The sequence below is a fragment of the Gorilla gorilla genome, chromosome 19 (genome assembly GCF_029281585.2).
Source record: "Gorilla gorilla gorilla isolate KB3781 chromosome 19, NHGRI_mGorGor1-v2.1_pri, whole genome shotgun sequence".
In the NCBI taxonomy this organism is placed as follows: domain Eukaryota; kingdom Metazoa; phylum Chordata; class Mammalia; order Primates; family Hominidae; genus Gorilla; species Gorilla gorilla.
The window spans coordinates 25,256,223-25,279,437 of record NC_073243.2 but is presented as its reverse complement, the minus strand read 5'-3'; the positions used below and the strand labels follow the sequence as shown (position 1 = coordinate 25,279,437).

The 23,215-nt window shown below is 47.1% G+C and overlaps 1 protein-coding gene across 7 annotated transcripts in view; it reads left to right on the top strand.

The window, feature by feature from the left end:
- GAS7 (growth arrest specific 7) overlaps positions 1–23,215 on the top strand; it is a 289,087-nt gene that overhangs the window by 194,863 nt on the left and 71,009 nt on the right. For all 7 annotated transcript variants that reach the window (XM_031003186.3, XM_004058579.5, XM_055367910.2 and 4 more), the window contains exon 3: positions 23,119–23,199. In XM_031003186.3, coding sequence (XP_030859046.1) covers positions 23,119–23,199 — 81 coding nt within the window. The remainder of the gene's footprint in view (positions 1–23,118; positions 23,200–23,215) is intronic.

Genomic DNA, 23,215 nt, shown 5'->3' with positions numbered 1-23,215 from the left:
ATGGAGTCCTGCTCTGTCACCCAGGCTGGAGTGCAATGGCGCGATCTCAGCTCACTGCAACCTCTGCCTCCCGGGTTCAAGCGATTCTCCTGCCTCAGCCTCCTGAGTAGCTGGGATTATGGGCATGCGCCACCACACCTGGCTAATTTTTGTATTTTTTGTAGAGACGGGATTTCACCATGTTGGTCAGGCTGGTCTTGAACTCCTGACCTCGTGATCTGCCCTCCTTGGCCTCCCAAAGTGCTGGGATTAGAGGCACAAGCCACCGCGCCCGGCCTAGGAAGACATTTTATGAATGAAATTGGAAATGAGAGATTATGAAGGGGACCAAGCAAGAGAATAAAAAATCTAGGGCGAGCAGACTTATTAGTCAACAGGTATGAAGCACCAGTTTCGAGAGGGATCTTAAAACCCATCCTACTCTGCCTTTTTTTCTGGGGCTTTTATGTGTGTCCAACATTAGTGCAGGAAGCTCTGCCATTCTGGGGCTTGTGTGGAGCCTGTGGGGTGGGGTGTGGGAATGGGAACCTGTGGTGCGGCGGGAAGTTTTGGGCTGCAGGGAGGATCTGTCTGGATGGACATAACCAGAGTGAGCTTTTAAAGGGTTAGGTCCCAGCGAGCCAGTGAAACTCCTAGTATGCATTGAAATGATCTGTAGGTTATATTCTAATAAGCGAGTGGGCAAGGACCATGTGAATTGATTATCAAGTAACAAGTATTTGCTAAATGCCTTCCCTGTGCTGGGCTCTAATTAACCACTTGGATGGCTTCTTGCGGGGGTGGTGTGGGCGAGCACAATGCGAATGGCTTCTTGTTTGCAGAGACAGAATGCTTCCTGAAGTGGATATGAGATTGTTAAAATGAGACTTTCCTTTGGGTTGGAGTTCATTTCCTTTCCTGCCTGAGGATTGTGCTGAAAGTCCTTTCCACCTCTAAATACCCTACGAGGCTGTGAGTTGCAACTCCTACGAGCTCATCACCCATGAGTGTTTGAGACGGTGCCTCCCTATGCAAAGCTGGCATGAGGTCCCATCGATGGGATTGTTATTGTTGGAGGAAGACCTTGGAGTGGGGTAATAGCTTTTTTATTACTTCATTCTGAGTTGGATTCCAAAGTAGGTAGCACTCATCCAAGAGGTGTAGGAGGAGGAAAACGGGGTGAGAAGTTAGTCATGCAGGATGCTGGTGTTTACTGCCTGCCCACTCCCTGTGAGCACTGTGCCCAGTGGAGCAGAAGGGGCACTGAGATGGCATGAGGGTCTTGTCATCCTTGGACAGATGATGAGCCGTGCTGTGCAGGTAGCAGGCACCCTGGATATTTCTGTGGCATGAAGCTTCTGCCCTCTTGCCAGCTGTGGTTAATGCCTATCTGCGTGCCCAAAGATACCCTCAGCCCCAGAAGAGTCGCTTCTGTGAGGTCAGTCGAGAGTCAAGCCATTTATTGAGTGGTCTGCCAGAGGGATGGACTATTGGAGTAATATGTTGGGATAGGGTCCTGCTCCCACTCTGAAAGCTTGGCCAGATTGTGGGGACCCCATGGGGGGCCTTGATGGCTGGTGACATGTGGAGTGGGAAGGTCGGAGCAAAAGCAGTTTTCCAGCTGGTACAGAAGATGTCATTGTTTTCATAATCAATATTACTATACTCATGGGCTTTGGGTGAACACCTGCATGGGCTTGTGCTGTGGTTGGAGCATGGCTATCCTGTGCTTTCTTTACTGCCCCTCTGGGCCATGCCAAACACCTGCGGTCTCTGCTGCGGAACCCCCAGGCTCCTCTGTTTCTCATTTGTCCAGACTTTCTCATCCCCAGATCAACTTCCAGGTGTTAGGTGGACCTCTATCCAAGCCTCCTATCACCCCCAGCCAGCCCCAGCCTTCTGCTTCATGTTACGGGTTGAGTTGTGTCCCACAAAAGATGTCCAAGTTCTAATTCGCCAGTGCCTGGGAATGTGATCTTATTTGGAAATGAGATCTTTGCAAATGATCAAGTTAAGATGTGGTCTTCCAGTGTGGCAATTCCTCAAGGATCTAGAACTAGAAATACCATTTGACCCAGCCATCCTATTGCTGGGTATATACCCAAAGAATTATGAATCATGCTGCTATAAAGACACATGCACACGTATGTTTATTGTGGTGCTATTCACAATAGCAAAGACTTGGAACCAACCCAAATGTCCAACAATGATAGACTGGATTAAGAAAATGTGGCACATATACACCATGGAATACTATGCAGCCATAAAAAATGATGAGTTCATGTCCTTTGTAGGGACATGGATGAAGTTGGAAACCATCATTCTCAGCAAACTATCGCAAGGACAGAAAACCAAACACTGCATGTTCTCACTCATAGGTGGGAATTGAACAATGAGAACACTTGGACACAGGGAGGGGAACATCACACACCCGGGCCTGTTGTGGGATGGGGGGACGGGGGAGGGATAGCATTAGGAGATATACCTAATGTAAATGATGAGTTAATGGGTGCAACACACCAACATGGCACATGTATACATATGTAACAAACCTGCATGTTGTGCACATGTACCCTAGAACTTAAAGTATAATAAAAAAAAAAAAAAGATGTGGTCTTCCTGGAGCATAGTGGACCTATATCCAATATGGTGGGGTCCTCATCACAAGGAGGAAATGTGGACTCAGAGACAGACACTCACGGAGGGAAGACGCTGCGAAGGCACAGGGAGAAAGCCATCTACGAGCCAAGGAATGCCCAAGGCCACCACAAGCTAGGAGAGAGGCCTGGGACAGATTCTCGGAAGGAGCCAACTCTGCCAGTATCTTGATTTCAGACTTCTGGCTTCCAGAACTGTAACAATATGTTTCTGTTCTTTAAGCCACCCAGTAATGTGGCATTTTGTTATAGCAGCCCCCTGGAAACTGACACACTTCCCCCGCCCCACACTAGTGGTTATCTTTGAGCACTGATAGCTAAGCAGTGGTATTGTGTCCTCTAGGATACTGTAAACAGGTTGCAATCTGTCCCCTACATTTCAATACCCGGCATGAGGTTCAGGTGGCATGAGCAGCAGGAAGGGTGGCTTGTTTTCCCATTGCCTTGCCAGGCCATCAGTGAATGTGGGGTGCAGGCTCTTGCTTAGAAGAGCTGTCTTGGTGGCAGTTCCAAGAGAGATGGATTTTTTTAAAATTATGTGTTTTTGTTTTTTGGTACAAGCTGCAGAAAAGAGGGACTTAAAAAACAATTAATTTCCAAATACTTTTGATCCTTCTCTTGGCTGCTCTGAACCATACCAGAGAGGACTTGGCTGAAGGTCTTGCCTGCAGCTGTGCTGTTTCCTGGTTATGTTAAGCTCTTCCTTGCATTTCCAGGATCCTGAAATTGCAATTCCCCCATTTCTAAAAGAGAGAGTTGGGCTAGTTTTTAAAACCTTTCAGGCTCTGTATTTCCCCCGAGAGACAACCCTGATGGCCGCTGCAGGGGAGGGCTCAGCTCCTGCCTCCACTTCCCTTTTTTCCCCGATTCCTGCTGGCTGGGTGTCTCCCGGCAGTGAGACGACACCTCATCAAGTTGGGGAGAAGGTGCTTGTTCACAGTGCTTCTTTCCAAGGCATGGGATTAGGGAGGGTTTTATTTCCTCTTTTTACTTTTCTGTGTTCTCCAGTGTTTCTTCCCTGGACCTGTATTACGTTTATAAGTAGGATAAAAATAATTTCTCTGAAATAGAGGAGAGGGCTGGAGCTTAGCACCAAGACTTTCTTTTGCTTCCCATTCCCTAGCATAACCCTCTTGCTCCTCTGTTTCTCTTGATCTTTCTCAGATTTCTGTTTTTATTCGTGTCCTCTTCCCTCTCTCCTGCTTGAATCTTCTAGTTGTATTTTGGGGTGTTGCTAAGCTAAACAAGTGGTCTTATGTTCTGACCATCAGGGGTTTGTTCCAGGGCCAAGCTGTGTGAACGTGAACCTGAGCCTGAAAAGGCCCAGGGCTTTGTTTGTTTGTTTGTTTGTTTGTTTTTATATGACACAAGGAGCATCCAACAATGCCCAGCCCGTGTGCTCTCTGCCACTGGAGAAGGAGTGTGCCAGGCTGGAAGGCAAGGAGATGATGACTCCTTGTCTCAGACCAAGACTTCGCTTGCTTTCTGCTCCTGGTATATACAAATGATATGTGCTGATTGGGTAGATGGGTGCCACTGCAGAAAGGTACGGAGAGGACAGAGCAGACGCAAAGCCTTGGGAAGCAGAAGAACAGAAAGGGCCAGGGGCACATGGTGATTTTTGAATGCCGCGATCCCACCCAGCTGGCTCCACTCTTTCGTATGAAGAGTAGATTCTTATTACAAGGTGTGCAAACGCAGAACTTTCTTCACTAGCAGAATTTAGAGACAGAGATGAAAATCTCAAGGAACTTTTATGACGACCTGAGTATCTGGGGACCTGGCTGATTTCATGACTCTCAGTGAATCTGCCCTGTTGCGTTCACTCTTCTTTTCCTAGATCTCTCTGACCAACCTGATGTCATTTCTGTAGTTTTCATCATTACCACCCGTTTGGAGGAAATGATGCAGGCAGAGGGTGCTTTCAAGTCAAGAGTAATTGGTGGGTTGTTTTGATTCTTGTGCCTTTCTTTTAAAGGGTCCTACCTCCAACACCTGGATAAAGGTAGCACCTGGTGCAGAGAAAACCCTGCCCTTTGTTGCCTTCCAGACCAGTGTTTCTCAAAGTGTGGTCCCCAGACCAGCAGCATCAGCGTCACCTGGGAACTTGTTAGATGTGCAATTTCTCAGGCCCTACCCCAGACCTACTAAATCAGAAACTCTAGGGGTGAGACCCAGAAATTTGCATTTTAATGCTGCCTCCAGAGGACTGTGATGCTTGTATCACACAGCATCATGGGACTGGCTTGAAACTGACCATCTCCGTATGAAACAGACCAAGTCCTAGTCAGCGCCTAACAGCTGCAGTCTGTTTTAACCAGTCCTCCAAGTGATTCTGATGCGCTCTGACATTTGAGAAGCGCTCCTTTAAGGCTGCCCCTGTTCCTAGCATCTTACCATTCCTCTGCATGGATGAAGTTTTCAGTCCTCTTTGCAGGGAGGTTTTTAAACCTCCTGCAATTTCCCAAGGAATCTTATTTCCTCATTTCCTTCAACTATAAAATGCTGCCTAGTTCTGCTTCATTTTGTGTGATCTTCTCTATCCTGAATGCCCGTTTTGATGTTTGAGAATAGCTTTTATTGCCCAGAATTTCTATATATGTTTTACAGTGCTGGTTCATGATAAGGACTTTTTCTGTGTGCCTGAAGGAGCCGTGGGGCTAAATGGCCATCCTCTTCCTTGGGAATCCAGCAAGTTTACAAGTGGCTTTGTGGCCGCACCCGAGAGATTATTGCTGATTTCTATTTTCCAAAATAGCCTCACCTCTTTCTATTTCCCCCAAGTCCTGTGAAAAGCAATACTCAGTGATTTTGAGCATAATTTTTTTTTTTTTGAGACAAAGTCTTACCCTGTCACTTAGGGTAGAGTGCAGTGGCACAATCTCGGCTCACTGCAACCTCTGCCTCCCCAGTTAAAGCAATTCTCCTGCCTCAGCCTCCCAAGTAACTGGGATTATAGGCATGCACCACCACACCCGGCTAATTTTTGTATTTTTAGTAGAGACGGGGTTTCACCATGTTGGTCAGGCTGGTGTCGAACTCCTGACCTCAAGTGTTCCACCTGCCTCGGCCTCCCAAAGTGCTGGGATCACAAGCATGAGCCACCGTACCTGGCCTTTAGCATAATTTATACACATAAAGTCACACCTTTTACTGGAAAGTCTTCTATATACAGATTAGTAATGCGAGCAATTGAAGTTAATAAAGGCCGAATTTCTCAGAAAACAGCAACAAAAAGTTGATGCATAAGCGGAAAAATGCCATTTATGGGAGAAGTTTCCAAGCAGTTGTGTGGTATGATTTTCCATGGAGAGATGATGGAAGCACTGCTTGGAGCCTGTTAAAAAGCCACAGTTCAACATGGTCACCGAAGAATTTTCCAGATGTCAGTCTAATGGCCTCTGGGCCTGTGTTTGCCATTTACAGGGCAGTGTGCTTTGATGGATGTCCTTGGGCAGGGACTGTCTTGTTATGGGACTAGAAACCCACTCATACTAACTTATGAAAAAAGGGCATTTATTAGAGGGATATGGGGGCATCTCACAGGAATGCAGGCGTAAGGATGGGAAAATCAGGTGCCAAGATTGATTGTCCTAACTGTGGGACCTGGTGATGTCTGATGCTACTTCTTTTCCTTCCCTTCCCTTCCCTTCCCTTCCCTTTTCCTTTTCCTTTTCCTTTTCTTTTCTGTCTTTCTGTCTTTGTCAGTCCTTCTTTCTGTCTTTCTGTCTTTTCCACTTTTTAAAATAGAGACAGGGGTCTCACTGTATTGCCCAGGCTGGTCTCGAGCTCCTGGCCTCAAGACACCTACCTTGGCCTCCCAAAGTTCTAGGATCACGGGCGCGAGCCACAGTGCCGGCCTATGCCACTTCTTTCTCTGGGTTCTCTTCATGCATCTTTCCCTCTGCAGTCTTGCCTTTTCTTCTTCAGCAGCCATTTGGCAGAAGTGGCCACTCATCGTGGAAGAGGACCACCCCAAGTCCTGTTCTATACAACTCTTGGCAGGTCCAGTAGCAGTAGCCAAGTAGTCACGCCCATAGCATGTGTATCCAAACTGGGATTTGGGCAGTTCTTAGAGAAGAGTCTTGAACATGTGTAGTTGGATATTGTGAAATATATATTTGGTCTTCCATCCAGCTCCCTGGCATAAACCTTGGAATCTCCAGAATGTTAGTCTCTTGTTTGCTAATGAGATGATGGGTATCTGGGATCCCCTAGGCAGCTTCAGGATGGCAGCTGGTCACAGGAAAGACCAAGGCATGATTAGAAGGTTGGAACTTCAGCGCCTACCCCACAAACCTCTGGGGAGAGGAAAGAGGCTGATTATCAATTTCCAATGATGACATCAATCGTGTCTATGTACTGAAGCCCCCGTAAGAACCTAGAAAAACAGGGTGTAGAGAGCTTCTGGTCAACTGACCACATGGAGCCTGGGGAGTGGTGCCAGGAGAGGGCATGGAAGCCCTGTGCCCCTTCCCCCATCCCTGGCCCTGTGCATCTCTTCCATCTGCCTCTTCATCTGTATCCTTTGTCATAGCCTGTGTAATAAGTGGGTAAAGGTTAGTAAAGTGTTTCCGTGAGTTCAGTGAGCTGCTTTTGCAAAGGAATCGAACCCGTGGAGGGAGTTACAGAATCCCTGATTTATAGCCTATCTGTCAGATGTGTAGGTGACAACCTGCTGCTTGTGATTGGTGTCTGAAGTGGGGAGTAGTCTTGTGGGATTGAGCCTTCAGCCTGTGGGATCTGATGCTATCTCCAGGTAGATAGTATCAGAATCGATTTAAGTTGTAGGACACTCTGCTTGTGTCCGCTGGAGACTTGCTGGCTAGTATGGCGGGGAAAACCCCCATATACCTGATGTCAGAAGTGTTGAGTGATGTTGGGTAGAGAGTAGGAGAAACAGTTTAGTTTTTCCTATGTTATCAGATGTAGCAAATGGTTGTAATTTTTTATGTTTTATTATTCTGACTGTGATTTTTAAAACTCCACTTAATACATAAATATGCCAATCTTTTCCTTTTGTGATTTCTGCCCTTTGAGGCCACACTTTAAAAGGTCTTTACCAATAAAAGATGGTAATATTTTCTTCTAGCAGTCTTATGGACTGTTTCCACCCCCCCCGCCCCCACCCGCCCGGCCCCTTTAAAATATTAAGCCATATGGAATTTAATTTCTGAAAATGAATGAGAAGCGGACCTACCTCAATATTTTTCAAATAGTTCGCCCATCGTTCAAACGGCATTGACTGATTCAGCCTTTCACCATTGCCTTGAGAAGCACCTCTTTACCATACGCTAAACTAGTCTGGCTGAGTCTGTTTCTGGTCTTTTTCCCCTTGGTCTTTCTCTCTATTCCTACACCAAGTTTTGTCTGTTTTCTATCATGGAAATTTCTCATAGATTCAAATGGGACATACTATAAAAATATAGTCTTCTGGCCTGGTGCAGTGGCTCATGCCTGTAATCCCAGCACTTTGGGAGGCCGAGGTGGGCAGATCACCTGAGATCAGGAGTTTGAGACCAGCCTGGCCAACATGGAGAAACTCTGTCTCTAATAAAAATATAAAAATGAGCTGGGTGTGGTGGTGCATGTCTGTAATCCCAGCTACTCAGGAGGCTGAGGCAGGAGAATCGCTTGAACCTGGGAGGCGGAGGTTGCAGTGAGCCAAGATCACGCCACTGTACTTCAGCCTGGGTGACAGAACGAGCCTCTGTCTCAAAAAAAAAAAAATATATATATATATATATATGTGTGTGTGTATACACACACACACACACACACACACACACACACATATATAGTCTTTTTTTTCTATTATACTTTAAGTTTTAGGGTACATGTGCACAATGTGCAGGTTAGTTACATATGTATACATGTGCCATGCTGGTGTGCTGCACCCATTAAATCGTCATTTAACATTAGGCATATTTCCTAATGCTATCCCTGCCCCCTCCGCCCACCCCACAACAGGCCCAGGTGTGTGATGTTCCCCTTCCTGTGTCCCTGTGTTCTCATTGTTCAATTCCCACCTATGAGTCAGAACATGTGGTGTTTGTTTTTCTGTCCTTGTGATAGTTTGCTGAGAATGATGGTTTCCAGCTTCATCCATGTCCCTACAAAGGACATGAACTCATCCTTTTTTATGGCTGCATAGTATTCCATGGTGTATATGTGCCACATTTTTTTAATCCAGTCTATCATTGTTGGACATTTGGGTTGGTTCCAAGTCTTTGCTATTGTGAATAGTGCTGCAATAGACATACGTGTGCATGTGTCTTTATAGCAGCATGATTATAGTCTTCTTACTTTGGTTTCATTTTTAAGAAAGAACCAGCATCAAACGCTTCATGTGTATTCTTTCGGCACATTTGCCTTGCATATACAAGCACAGACATTTTATTTATGCCCTTTTGTTAACGTGAGAACCTTTTGTACACTTAGTGTGTTTTGGAGCCTTTCACTCCAGCACTCATGCACTTCAGCAGCTCCACAGGATGCCACCCTGTCGATACATCATTGTCCCCTGTTGGTGAACATTTAGGTCACTTCCCAAGAGTCTTTTCCCTCTAATGAAAAGTGCTCCACAAAATACCTTCATACTTACATTATTGCACACCTAAAGCTATTGTTAGGTCAAAAGACATGTGCATTTGGGCTTTTGATGGATATCTCCAAATTGCCTTTCACAGACAGGCATTCTCACCTGTTTTTGCAGATCCTGGTTAGATAGGGGTTATCAGTCACAAAGGAGATTATTTTCCCCATGGGTGAAAACATAGTGTCTTACAGTCTTAGCTTGTATTTCTCCAATTTTGAATGAGAATGAGCATCTTTTTTTTTTTTTTTTTTTGGTTATTGATCATTTGCAATTGTTTTTTCTGTAAATCACCTGTATATGTTCTTTGCTCTTTTTAAACTGGGCTGCTCACTGATAGGTAGTTCATACCACGCAAAGGGAATAGAGGCTTTATCTGTCTCCCTGGCCCCCTTCTTGGTCTTTCCCTCTGTCTCTTTATCTTTCTTTTTATCTACATGCATATACACATGGATCTTTAAAAATCAGCCATCAGCCATGTTACTGAACGTAATTCTAATAGTTGATTTGAGCTGAGTCTTCATTCATTTATCAATTACTGAGTGTCCTTGGTGCCCGGGAGACAGGTCCACATTTATTCAATACAGTCACAACCCTCAGAATACATCTGGTGGGAGGAATAGATATGAAAGCAGGGGATGTAGCTGAGGCAGAAAGAGATTCTTCTTCCAGCCAGCCTGTTAGCTCCCTAGGGCAGAGATGATGCTGTGAGCCCCCCTGCTGCTCCCCAGTGCTCAGAAAGTCTGAATGAATTGACAAGGAGCACAGGGACTGGACTGTTAGGCCACCTGGACTCTTCCGTTGCCACGTCACGGTGAGAATAGCTGGCTGCCTCACTTTCCCTGTCAGCTCCAAACACCTGGCAACAGGATTGTTGAAACTTGTCTTTCCTGTCCTCTAACTCAGGATTTGGCCCTCAAGGGCTTAAGATAAGACTTTGGGAAGGGGTTGTTTGTTTTTTTTCTTGTAAATTTGTTTGAGTTCATTGTAGATTCTGGATATTAGCCCTTTGTCAGATGAGTAGGTTGCGAAAATTTTCTCCCATTTTGTAGGTTGCCTGTTCACTCTGATGGTAGTTTCTTTTGCTGTGCAGAAGCTCTTTAGTTTAATTAGATCCCATTTGTCAATTTTGTCTTTTGTTGCCATTGCTTTTGGTGTTTTAGACATGAAGTCCTTGCCCATGCCTATGTCCTAAATGGTAATGCCTAGGTTTTCTTCTAGGGTTTTTATGATTTTAGGTCCAACGTTTAAGTCTTTAATCCATCTTGAATTGATTTTTGTATAAGGTGTAAGGAAGGGATCCAGTTTCAGCTTTCTACATATGGCTAGCAAGTTTTCCCAGCACCATTTATTAAATAGGGAATACTTTCCCCAATGCTTGTTTTTCTCAGGTTTGTCAAAGATCAGATAGTTGTAGATATGCAGCGTTATTTCTGAGGGCTCTGTTCTGTTCCATTGATCTATATCTCTGTTTTGGTACCAGTACCATGCTGTTTTGGTTACTGTAGCCTTGTAATATAGTTTGAAGTCAGGTAGTGTGATGCCTCCAGCTTTGTTCTTTTGGTTTAGGATTGACTTGGCGATGCGGGCTCTTTTTTGGTTCCATATGAACTTTAAAGTAGTTTTTTCCAATTCTGTGAAGAAAGTCATTGGTAGCTTGATGGGGATGGCATTGAATCTGTAAATTACCTTGGGCAGTATGGCCATTTTCACGATATTGATTCTTCCTACCCATGAGCATGGAATGTTCTTCCATTTGTTTGTATCCTCTTTTATTTCCTTGAGCAGTGGTTTGTAATTCTCCTTGAAGAGGTCCTTCACATCCCTTGTAAGTTGGATTCCTAGGTATTTTATTCTCTTTGAAGCAATTGTGAATGGGAGTTCACTCATGATTTGGCTCTCTGTTTGTCTGTTATTGGTGTATAGGAATGCTTGTGATTTTTGTACATTGATTTTGTATCCTGAGACTTTGCTGAAGTTGCTTATCAGCTTAAGGAGATTTTGGGCTGAGACAATGGGGTTTTCTAGATATACAATCATGTCGTCTGCAAACAGGGACAATTTGACTTCCTCTTTTCCTAATTGAATGCCCTTTATTTCCTTCTCCTGCCTAATTGCCCTAGTCAGAACTTCCAACACTATGTTGAATAGGAGTGGTGAGAGAGGGCATCCCTGTCTTGTGCCAGTTTTCAAAGGGAATGCTTCCAGTTTTTGCCCATTCAGTATGATTGGGTTTGTCATAGATAGCTCTTATTATTTTGAAATACGTCCCATCAATACCTAATTTATTGAGAGTTTTTAGCATGAAGTGTTGTTGAATTTTGTCAAAGGCCTTTTCTGCATCCATCAAAAAGTGGGCAAAGGACATGAACAGACACTTCTCAAAAGAAGACATTTATGCAGCCAAAAAACACGTGAAAAAATGTTCACCATCACTGGCCATCAGAGAAATGCAAATCAAAACCACAATGAGATACCATCTCACACCAGTTAGAATGGCAATCATTAAAAAGTCAGGAAACAACAGGTGCTGGAGAGGATGTGGAGAAATAGGAACACTTTTACACTGTTGGTGGGACTGTAAACTAGTTCAGCCATTGTGGAAGTCAGTGTGGCGATTCCTCAGGGATCTAGAACTAGAAATACCATTTGACCCAGCCATCCCATTACTGGGTATATACCCAAAGGACTATAAATCATGCTGCTATAAAGACACATGCACACGTATGTTTATTGCGGCATTATTCACAATAGCAAAGACTTGGAACCAACCCAAATGTCCAACAATGATGGACTGGATTAAGAAAATGTGGCACATATACACCATGGAATACTATGCAGCCATAAAAATGATGAGTTCATGTCCTTTGTAGGGACATGGATGAAAGTGGAAATCATCATTCTCAGTAAACTATCGCAAGAACAAAAAACCAAACACCACATGTTCTCACTCATAGGTGGGAATTGAACAATGAGGACACATGGACACAGGAAGGGGAACATCACACTCTGGGGACTGTTGTGGGGTGGGGGGAGGGGGGAGGGATAGCATTGGGAGATATACCTAATGCTAGATGACGAGTTAGTGGGTGCAGCACACCAGCATGGCACATATATACATATGTAACTAACCTGCACATTGTGCACATGTACCCTAAAACTTTAAGTATAATAATAATAAATAAATAAATTTAAAAAATAAATAAATAAAATTACAATAAAAAAGAAAGACTTTGGGAAGGAGGCCAGGCCCTGCTAGAGGCACCTCCCCCACTCCTGCTGCCTGTGCCCACACACTGGAACCTTCTCCCCGGAACCTTTTCCCTCCGGGCTTCTCTCACTGCAGCACTCACTGCTTTTGTGCCTTCTCCTTTCTCCTCATCTTCACCTATTCTAGAAAGACTCTGAGGACTCAGTCGTGCTCATGGGTTTGTGGCAATCTCTTCTAATTCATATAGCACCCTTGGGAACTCAAGTAGGTAGCAAAGATCCATGTCAAAGCCGCGGCTCTTAGAAGGTTGGGGTAACATCTGGGGGGTTCCTTAAATTACTCTACATTGCTACCATGTACCTTGCCTGATCCTAAGTCTAACCCACTCCCTGGGGCTTTTGTCTGGGCCCAGGTACCTCCTGATCCTTGGCTGGGTTCCGTGACCGTCCTCCTATGGACTATACTAGTTTTCCCGACATGTGGTTAGTCACTGAGATCGCTTGATAAAAATGATGATTTGAGTTCCTCCCAGCCTACTCAACCAGAAGCTCCAGGTGTGAGGTCTGGGCATCAGTATTTCTAACAAGTGGCCCCAGTAGTTCTGGTGAGTAACTGGATTGGGAAATGAGACCAGAGCTTTGCCAAACACCTGTGCTTAGGTTCTGGATCTGGAGCATCCAGGCTTTGGATTCGATCAGGTGTCTTCTCAGTTTCTCAACCATAAGATGGGAATCATATGCGTGAGCTGGCAGTGGGTTACCAGCACCTGTTGTCTCGGTGACAAGACACATTTCTCCAACATTGCAGTCAACCTTCCTTGCCCTTCAACCCAAGTTTGGGTCAGTGATCGTCTTTTAAATGCTCACAGATTCCCAGTGTGTTTGCACGGGTCTACACTCTGTAAGGAGGCTGGTAGATCAGGGATCCTAATGGGGATTGAGAGACAGGCTTGGACAGCTCCAGGCAGCACCCCCTACTCCCTGCGACCCTTCGAATTCCTTGGCTATTCCTGGGTTCCTGGCCCTGCTCTTTCACAGGCCCTCTGTGCAGGCTGGAACCAGACCAGAGCTTGGTTCTGGCAAATATCAAAGGGCCAGGACACTGACGGGGCCTCTGCTTCATCCCATCAGTAACAGATATCATCTGTGAAAGGGGCACAGGAGCCCCTGCTCCCCACCGAGATTGTAGGGCTGCCCTAAGAATTTTGTAAGCAGCTGTGAGTGGGAAGTTGGGGACCACTCATAGTGACATTTCCCTGGTTAACTAAGGGATAGCCTGACACTGCAGCAATGCTAAAGAAGGCATTCTAGCCCCCCTTCACCCCTAGCACCCCTCTTTTGGGAGATATGCTCCTTGTAGGCATCAAAAGGAGGGGTGAGGCAGGGATCCAGCTTCTGGGGTAGAAGTTGGGAAGCAAAGAAGAGGAAGGAAGGAATGGAGGTGGTTTTAGTTTTTTGTTTTGTCTTATTGTTGTTCTTAGTGTCTGTGAGGGCTTACTCTGTGTCAGAAACTGTGCTAAGAGCTGTATGTACCTCACTGAGTCCTGTCCTCAACACCAGGAAGCTGGGACCCCTATACTGCTATCCCGTACTTTACAACAGGGAAACCGAGGCCAAATAACATGGTCCTTGTTAAAAGGAATAGATCTGGGATTTTTGAACATCTGTCTGTAAGATGCCAGCGCCAGAGCTCTTAATAAGGGATTCTCAGACCTGAGAGTATACCACAATCACCCAGAGGGCACCCAGCAGGTTCCAGATAATGCTGATGTTGCTGGTCCGGGAACCATACTTTGAGAACTACTGCCCTGGATGATCCAATCTGGCCCCTGTTACCTCTGACCTCATCTTCTATTTTCCCTTCCCCACAATTCCTCTTCAGCCACACTATCCTCCTTGCTGCTCTCTATGATGAAGGACATGCTTCTGCCTCAGAACGTTTTTATTTTATGTTCCCTTCATTTGGGATTCTCTTCCCTCAGATATGTGTGTGGCTTGCTCCTTCCCTCTGTGATAGGAGCCTTCCAAGATGGCCCCCAACACACCCAAGTCCTGATACACTCCTGTGTCATCCCTTTCTACCTTCCCTCCTGGGTGGTCCATGAGACTAATAGATTGTGGCAGTCATGATGGAGTGTCACTTTTGAGACTAGGTTGTAACAGACATTGTACCCTTTGCCTTGCTTTCCCCTGGCTCGCTCGCTCTGGGCAAAGTCGGCAGCCGTATTGTGCAGAGCCCGTGGCAAGGAACTTTGGCTCCTGCCAGCATCCGTAGGGCGAGCTTTCTTCTTTTTTCTTTTTTTTTGAGATGGAGTCTCGCTCTGTCACCCAGGCTGGAGTGCAGCGGTGCGATCTCGGCTCACTGCAAGCTCTGCCTCCCAGGTTCACGCCATTCTCCTGCCTCAGCCTCCCCAGGAGCTGGGACTACAGGTGCCTGCTCCCACGCCCGGCTAATTTTTTGTATTTTTAGTAGAGATGGGGTTTCACTGTGTTAGCCAGGATGGTCTTGATCTCCTGACCTCATGATCCGCCCACCTCTGCCTCCCAAAGTGCTGGGATTACAGGCGTGAGCCACCACGCCCGGCCAGGGCGAGCTTTCTTACAAGTAGCTCCTCCAGCCCCAGTCAAGCCTTCAAATGAGGCAGCACCCACTGACTTCCTGACCCCAAGCTCATGGGGGAACCTGAGGCAGAATTGCCCAGCTAAGCCACTCTCTGATTCCTGATGCACTAAATATATGAAATAATGAATGTTTGATGTTTCCAACTGTTAAATTGGGGGTAATTTGCGATGTAACAATAGATACATAATACATTTCTCTCAGATCTTCATTCTGCGTTCCTTTTTTGGTGAGGCCTTCCCTGGCCATTCTTAAATTACAGCTTCGTTCTAATAACACTTTCTATCCCCCTTCCCTGCTTTATTCTCCTTAGTGTGTACCAACAGCTAACCTGATATGTTTTGCTTATTTTTTGTCTCCTGGCACAACTCCCTCCCCCAATCCCATTAGAAAATTTTTAAGTTTTCACTTAGAGAAAATTTTATACACATACACATTTTATACACATGTGCATGTGTCTAAAATTAACTAAAGATGGAATGGCATAATGACCACTAGAATTTAAGCTGAAGGAGGAGGAGTTTAACCACTTACATTTCCTGCAATATAACCCCGTGTCCAGCACAGTGCCTGACACAGAATAGGCCCTCAAATATGTGTTGAATGAATAATAATAATATTCATATTGAGGATGATTCTCAAATAAAGGGTTGTTTATAGATTAAAATACACTGTTTTGCTGCAGCTCCCAGAGTCCCAGCCTAGAGCTCAGACACGGTGAGTGTGGCCAGAAAATGGTGGTCTTTGTTGTCAGACTGAGTTCCAGAGATGCCACTTCTCACTGAGGCCTCAGTTCCTTCCATTAAAAGTGGAAATGGGCTGGGCGCGTAATCCCAGCACTTTGGGAGGCTGAGACGGGCAGATCACGAGGTCAGGAGATCGAGACCATCCTGGCTAACACGGTGAAACCCTGTCTCTACTAAAAATACAAAAAAATTAGCCGGGCGTGGTGGCGGGCGCCTGTAGTCCCAGCTCTTCAGGAGGCTGAGGCAGGAGAATGGCGTGAACCCGGGAGGCGGAGCTTGCAGTGAGCTGATATCGCGCCACTGTACTCCAGTCTGGGCAACAGAGCGAGACGCCGTCTCAAAAAAAAAAAGGAAATGACAGCACCTATCTCATAGGTGTTTTGTGACCGCTGAAGGGGATGCCAGATGTGGAGGGGCTTGGCGTGACCGGGCGTAAATGGTTCTTCAGAGAGTAGTCATTTCTTTCCTGCAGAGAAACTGTGGTTGTGATTTAAATATCATTTAATTTTTTTTTTTTGAGATGGAATCTTGCTCTGTCACCCAGGCTGGAGTGCAACGACGCGATCTCTGTTCACCACAGCCTCCGCCTCCTGGCTTCAAGCAATTCTCCTGCCTCAGCCATTTACTTTTAAGAGGGAATTTCAAATGTCTTGTAGCAATGGCTGTACTGGAAGGCATTGAAAAGCCAGAGATGGAGGAAACTCTGGTGCACAGGAGGGAACCAGGTCTCTGTGAACTGCTGCTGTTGTATTGGCCAAGGGAGATAAGCAGGGGCCTCCAGGAGAATGTGGCCCAATTGCAAATTCTGCATCTGCCTGGACCGAGGCACCGGGGCTCGCTTGGAGGACAGGGCAGCATAGCCTGGGGGCAAGCCAGCTTCTGGGTAGGAAGGGATGAGGGCTGAGAAACAGAGTGGCAGGGCTGCCATCTGACTAGAAAAACCTGGCCATAGCTAGGCAGACCCTCCTTGTGAGGACTACAGGGCAAGGAGAGAAGCCATGGGTAGAGAGACCACCAAACCAGGGCAAGGAAGAAAGAAAATTTGGTGGTGGGGGAGGAGGAGATAGAGCAAGTAGCACAGAAGGGTGAGTATAAAGAGAGGCAAAGAGGAGAAGACTGCAGGAATCTGAGATCAAAGTCAAGACCTCAAAGTTCATTTCCTTCTGCTCTGGTATCTGTGGTTATTTTACCTGATAACCACAGGGGGCAGCAGAGAGCCGGCACAAGCCAAGAAAAGTGGACGAGCCCCAGCAGGAGGCCACTGGGGGCCAGAGGCTTGCAGGTGGGCCCATGGCCAGTCACCATAACCGTTGGCTTAGGTCCAGGGGCTCCTTGTGGCTTTCCCACTGGAGCCCAATATTGCTAATGCAGGCAGGATGCAGCCTTAACAAGGGGAAATGAAGCCCGGAAGTGACTATTTAAAATTAATAACTTCCGCCTAGCTCACTGTTTTTAAAATTTATTATTATTATTTTAAAGAAGGGGCATCTGTGCTTTGAAACTCAGATTTACATAGTCTTCAAGCTTTCAACTAGTCTCTCACTTTACAAATTATTCATTCACTCACTTATCCATTCATTTATTCATTTATAGAGATAGGGTCTTGCTGTGTTGTCCAGGCTGGACTTGAACTCCTGGATCCTATTACATCAGCCTCCCAAGTAGCTGGGACTACAGGTGTGTGCCACTGTGCCCAGCTGTCTTTATAAGTTTTATTCTATGTGGGGTAGACACTGGCATTCGCTGAGGAGAAGATTAACATCTTTGGCTCTTAGCATTAATGCTAAAATAGTACCTCCGTTAGACTGGTTTCATCTATGGCCAGTATACGGCTCTCTGGGTCTCAGTGGAAGAGGTCTGAATGGAGTTCTAGTTACCACTAGGAAAATATGTGTTTGTGTGAATTAGGTGGGGTGGGAAGAGGCTCCCCGGGGCACATCTCACTTCTTCCACTGTGACCACACTGTTCCTCCTAGAACCTCTGGGGCCTGTGTGGCCATGGCTGTGTTAGTAGAGTGTGGGCAGTCATCCGGGATGACCTAAGACCACAGGGATGGACGTCCAGAGAATGCAGAAGGGCCTCAATCCAGCATCTCTTGAGGCCTGGAGCTGCCACTTCAGTCTTACTGTGACTTGGTCAAGGAGCAAGATGTGTTGTAAGCAGATTAGGGAATCTTGTATTGGAAAAGACCTGGACACAGCTTCCTCCCTGTGGGTAGTATGGTCCTCTGGGGTGACTTGTCCTGCTGCTGGTGAGGTCACCCAGCCAGAGCCCCAATGGCTCTCTCCAGATGTCTGCCTGGCCTGGCCTGGCCTGGCTCGGCACCATCCCTGCCCCAGGCTCACAGTGTCTTTGTGTTATGGGTTGGTCAGATCTCGCCAAGACAAGGAGATGGACTGGGCTGAATCCTTCAGGCAGCTGCATCATCCCTGATGGGGCCCATTTGGAGGTTAGAGTGGAGGGATATGGTACTTACGGAGACTCTAGCTTGTGGGGGGTCTGGGAGTTGACCAGGCCAGTGAGGGCAGGGAAAGGGGCCTCCCATCGGGTCCCCACATGGACAGCAGCATTCAGACTGCAGGCCAGCGTCCACCTAGGGTTTCAGAGCCTCCTGCAGCCCCCGGAGCTGCTGGCTGCTGTTCTGGTTGCCTCTGTACTGGTAGTTCCCTTCATGGAGGGCTCAAGGATGGGGAATGGGGAGAGGAACGGGGACCAGCAGCTTCTCTGCTCAATAGTCCAGATGTTATTTTGGGTCCGCAGTGGTTGGTGATGGCTCACAGGTAGTAGGCAAACAGCGATGGATGAATGGGTGCAAGGATGGAAGGAGTAGTCAGTGCATGAATTGTGACCCTCTGCCCCAACCAGAAGATCAAAGGTGGTATCTGCACATCAGCTGGTGGGACTTCCTTTTAAAATAAGGTCAATGGTGTCAGCCACCGAAGGGGTGGTGGCAGCAGCACAAAGGGAAAGTTTTCCGGGACCTTTTCCCTGCTGTTTATTCCTGGAGAGCACATCAGGTGGGAATCTCTCTTGTGCTGTCACAATGTCCGTCTTTCTGTTGGCCCATCTGTCCTTGCATCCTTCAGGCCAGGTGCCGTATTTGAGAGGGCGAACCGGCCGTGGCTTCGACCCTCAAGGAGATAAGGTGTCAAGGTTAGGATCTGAGCTGTCTGAGGGATGGACAAAGTGCTGATTTCCTAGAAAAAAGCTGGATGGAATGTGTGTGTTGCCCGACTTAGGTCAGGTTCTCAAGAAGACTTGAGGCAGATTTACATGCAGGAGTTTCAGTAGGGTGTGTGCTCCTGGGAGCAACCCCTGGGGAAGGAAGGAAGCAGCATTGCAATGCAGCCACCAAGGAGGCCTCGGCAGCACCATGGGGAGCTCTGAGCTGGGAGGGGCCTTCAGAATTGTTTGATTTGAGACAAGGGGATTGGTGGGCCGTTGATCCCCTCTCACCCCAGGCATTAGATGTGCACCCTGCACCCCTACCCTAGGCATAGCCTTGGGCACGGCAGCTCTCTTTGGCTAAGGGCAGTTCCCTGAGAGGGATTCAGCTATGAGCCTCTGCAGCTAGAGAGATTTGGGTGGTGCACTACAGCACTCACTCTAGAGAGTCTGGGGAAGAACTCTTTGCAGGGAAGAAGAGCAATCTTGATAGGCTGCATGGTGGAAGAGACATTTTAGTTGAGACTTGATGAGTGAACAAGGTTGTGATATCCAGGGATGGGGAGCAGGAGGTGGCAGGTATGAGTGAACAATACCGGAAAGGCGTATTTAGAGATGGGCGAGGCAAGTTAACTGGGCCTGAAGTGAAGCCAGTGGGATGTCAGTCTGGATGCAGTCAGGGTTGGGATCCTGGAGCACTTTGCCAGGAGGCCAGTGGACTTCGGAATTGATTCTGTGTGCCATGTTGGAAAGGAGCTAGCCAGGGATTTTCGCTGTGAAGTGACCTCCGGCGAAAGCTGGGCTCTAGGGTGAGTGGCTCACTCGCTGTGAGTGGACGGATTTCAAAAGGCAGGGAGACTCGCTCTGGAGTGACATGGAGAAGACAAGAGGAACGTGATGGAGGGGCATCTCCAGGCCCTGGGAACCAATTAGATATGAGGGATGGGACATAGGGTGAAGCTGGTGATGGTGAGTGAGCCCTGTCCCTGGTTGTCCAGGGGCCAGGGAACCCAGGAGACTCAGGAGGAGAGGGTGGAGAGGGGAGCCCGGTCTTGACTCTGTGGATGTGAAGGCAACAGTGCGGCCTCCAGGCAGGGCTGATTCAACGGGCAGGAGAGAAGAGAAGCCTGCCTAGGAAGGAGCCTGAGGCTGGATGGTGCATCTGCTCCTGGGGATGCCCACCTCGCTGCTTTTGCTCATCGAAGCTCCACCGGGCTTATCTGTCTGTTTTATTTAGTGCTGAGAAAGCACATACCGTGTGCCCGATGTTATCCTAAGTGCTTTGTACAGGTGAACCCAATTAATGCTCTTTCCCAGCCTACTTAGGTACCATTTTCATCCCCATTTTATAGTTGAGAAAAACAGAATATAGAGTTCAGATGATTCCAGAGGTCACTCAGTGTATGAATGGCTTATGACGTGGGCCCTAAGCAGGGCAGTGGTCTTTGAAGTAAGTTCTCCAAGGCTTCCTGCTCTTGCCAGCCAGTGGGTCCCTTGGAGAAGCTCCTAAGCCTGCTGGCAGCCTCTCTCCTTGTCACTCCTCATAAAAGACCCTACTACTGTCTGGTTTATGTTCACACCCTCTCTGCTTTCCAGATCACCCTCAATTCTGTTTTCTCTCCCTTAAGACATGAAGGGACCATGTTACCCCTGTTATGCCTGCCCCTGGAGTCCAGGTTCACCCTTCCTGAAACCCAAACCATGGGCCTTAAGACCACCAATCACGCCTAGAGAGCGGGAGTATTGGGGCCTACGAGACCAAGTAGCTGAACCTCTTTATTTTGGATGAAGCATCAGAGGACCAGAAGGGTGGTGCGATTTGCCTAGGGCTGCACGGTAGTTTAGGAGCAAAGTTGAGTCAAGAACCCAGTTTTGTTTTTATTGTTTGAAGCAATTGAATTTTCAGTAATGGAATTTTTAACTAAATAATGTTATATCCTCATATCAGACTAACTTTAAAAATGACTTAGCGCTAGAGGCATGTATGTGGGCCTTTGGTATTAATACAGTATCTCCCTTGGGTGGATACCTTATTGAACTCATTTTACATAGGAGGAAAGGGAGTCACAGAGAATAAGTAGCTTGGCCAAGGATAGTGGTGGTGACAGGCAGAGCTGGATGCAAACCCAGGCAGTCTGGCTCTAGAATCACCACACTAAACAGAGCCTAACTACTTTGCTATACCGCCCCCTTCAATGATTTTGGAAAGTTTTTAAAATTTATTTTTATTTTATTTATTTATTTTTGAGATGGAGTCTCACTCTGTCACCCAGGCTGGAGTGCAATGGCATGGTCTCAGCTCACTGCAACCTCCACCTCCTGGGTCCAAGCGATTCTCGTGCTTCAGCCTCCTGAGTAGCTGGGATTACAGGCACACACCATCACGCCCAGCTAATTTTTGTTATTTTTAGTGGAGATCGGGTTTCACCATGTTGGGCAGGGTGGTCTCGAACCCCTGACCTCAAGGGATCCACCCGCCTCGGCCTCCCAAATTGCTGGGATTACAGACGTGAGCCACCGCGCCCGGCCTGTTTTCATTTTTTGAGACAGGGTCTTGCTCTGTCACCCAGGCTGGAGTGTAGTGGCGCCATCATGGCTCACTGCAGCCTCGACCTCCCAGGCTTCAGTAATCCTCCCAGCTCAGCCTCCCGAGTAGCTGGGACCACAGGCACGTGCTACCACACCTGGCTAATTTTTGTATTTTTGGTAGAGATGGGGTTTCACCATGTTGCCCAGGCTGGTCTCAAACTCCTGAGTTTAAGCAATTCACCCACCTCAGCCTCCCAAAAGTATTGAGATAACAGGCATGAACCACTGTGCCTGGACAGATTTTGGAAAGATATTCACAAAAATTGATACATAAAAAGAATCTGTAGTTTGATTTTGTCTCATTTTAAAGAGGAACATATGCTTAGAAAACAAATCAACATATGGATACCAAAATGTTGATGGTGATGACCTCTGAATGGTGGGATGATGGGTGATATTTATTTTTGTGTGTTTTCCTGCATTATCAAATTGTATGTAGTGAGAAAGTATTATTTTTATCACTAGATAACTTCATAAGAAGTCTCTGCTCATGGCAGTGAAATGGGTAAAGTAGTGTTTGGGGGACAATACTATAGCTTGCAGTATTAGTTTTCTCTCTTTCTTTGCTTTCTTTCTTTGCTTGCTTGCTTGCTTGCTTGCTTGCTTGCTTGCTTCCTTTCTTTCCTTTCCTTTCTTTCCTTTCTTTCTTTCTTTTTTTTTGAGGCAGAGTCTCATTCTGCCTCCCAGGCTGGAGTGCAGTGGCACAATCTCGGCTCACTGCAACCTCTGCCTCCCAGGTTCAAGGGTTCTCCTGCCTCAGCCTCCTGAGTAGCTGGGATCACAGGCACGTGCCACGACGCCTGGCTAATTTTGTATTTTTAGTAGAGACAGGGTTTCACCATGTTGGCCAGGCCGGTCTCGAACTCCTGACCTCAAGTGATCTGCCCACCTAGGCCTCCCAAAGTGCTGGGATTACAAGTGTGAGCCACTGTGCCTGGCCAGTTTTATTTCTGATTAGAGCCTGTAGCTGTAGCAGGGCATTGGAAGAGGGAGAGGTGACCAGGCAAATTCAGCAGTTACAGCTCAAATGAGACTTAGAACTGCGAAATCAGGAAGAAACTTGGAAGTCACCACCAGGTGGCAGAGGGCCTCTGTCTCTTTACAGGCTCGTGCACCTCTGTGCTTTGGAGTTTCAGGTAACAGTGGACATTCGGGGAGAAATACCTGGTTGGCAACTTCAGGGTTCCAGGAGAAGAGTCTAGAGCCCCGAGACAAAGTAGGGGTGAATGAAGAGGCAGGTTGGGGCAGAGGATGTTTTAGAGAATCTTGACATCTCAACAGGAAGTCCATCTCCTTCTGGCCCCAGCCTCATCAAGAGGGGCCCCCAGCAAAAACAAGCTCTGTGGTCATGGGATGGTGGAAGGGGGCAGGGGCCAGGAAGGGAGATGGATGGATATGGGAGCAGAAAGCAGGGTCCTGCCTGGCCAGGGTTGGGGAGGAGGGCGATTGGCTGTCTCTCTTTTTCTCCACCTCTGAGCATCTCCTTCTGCTCTGTGAAACTCAGGTTCTGCCCTGTGACATTCTCAAAGTGATTTTCTTTGCTCTTCTTTCACCAGAGACCACCTGGGAACGTCCCAGCAGTTCTCCTGGGATTCCAGCCAGCCCTGGCTCTCACAGGAGCTCTCTGCCTCCAACAGGTAATGTCCGCTGTCT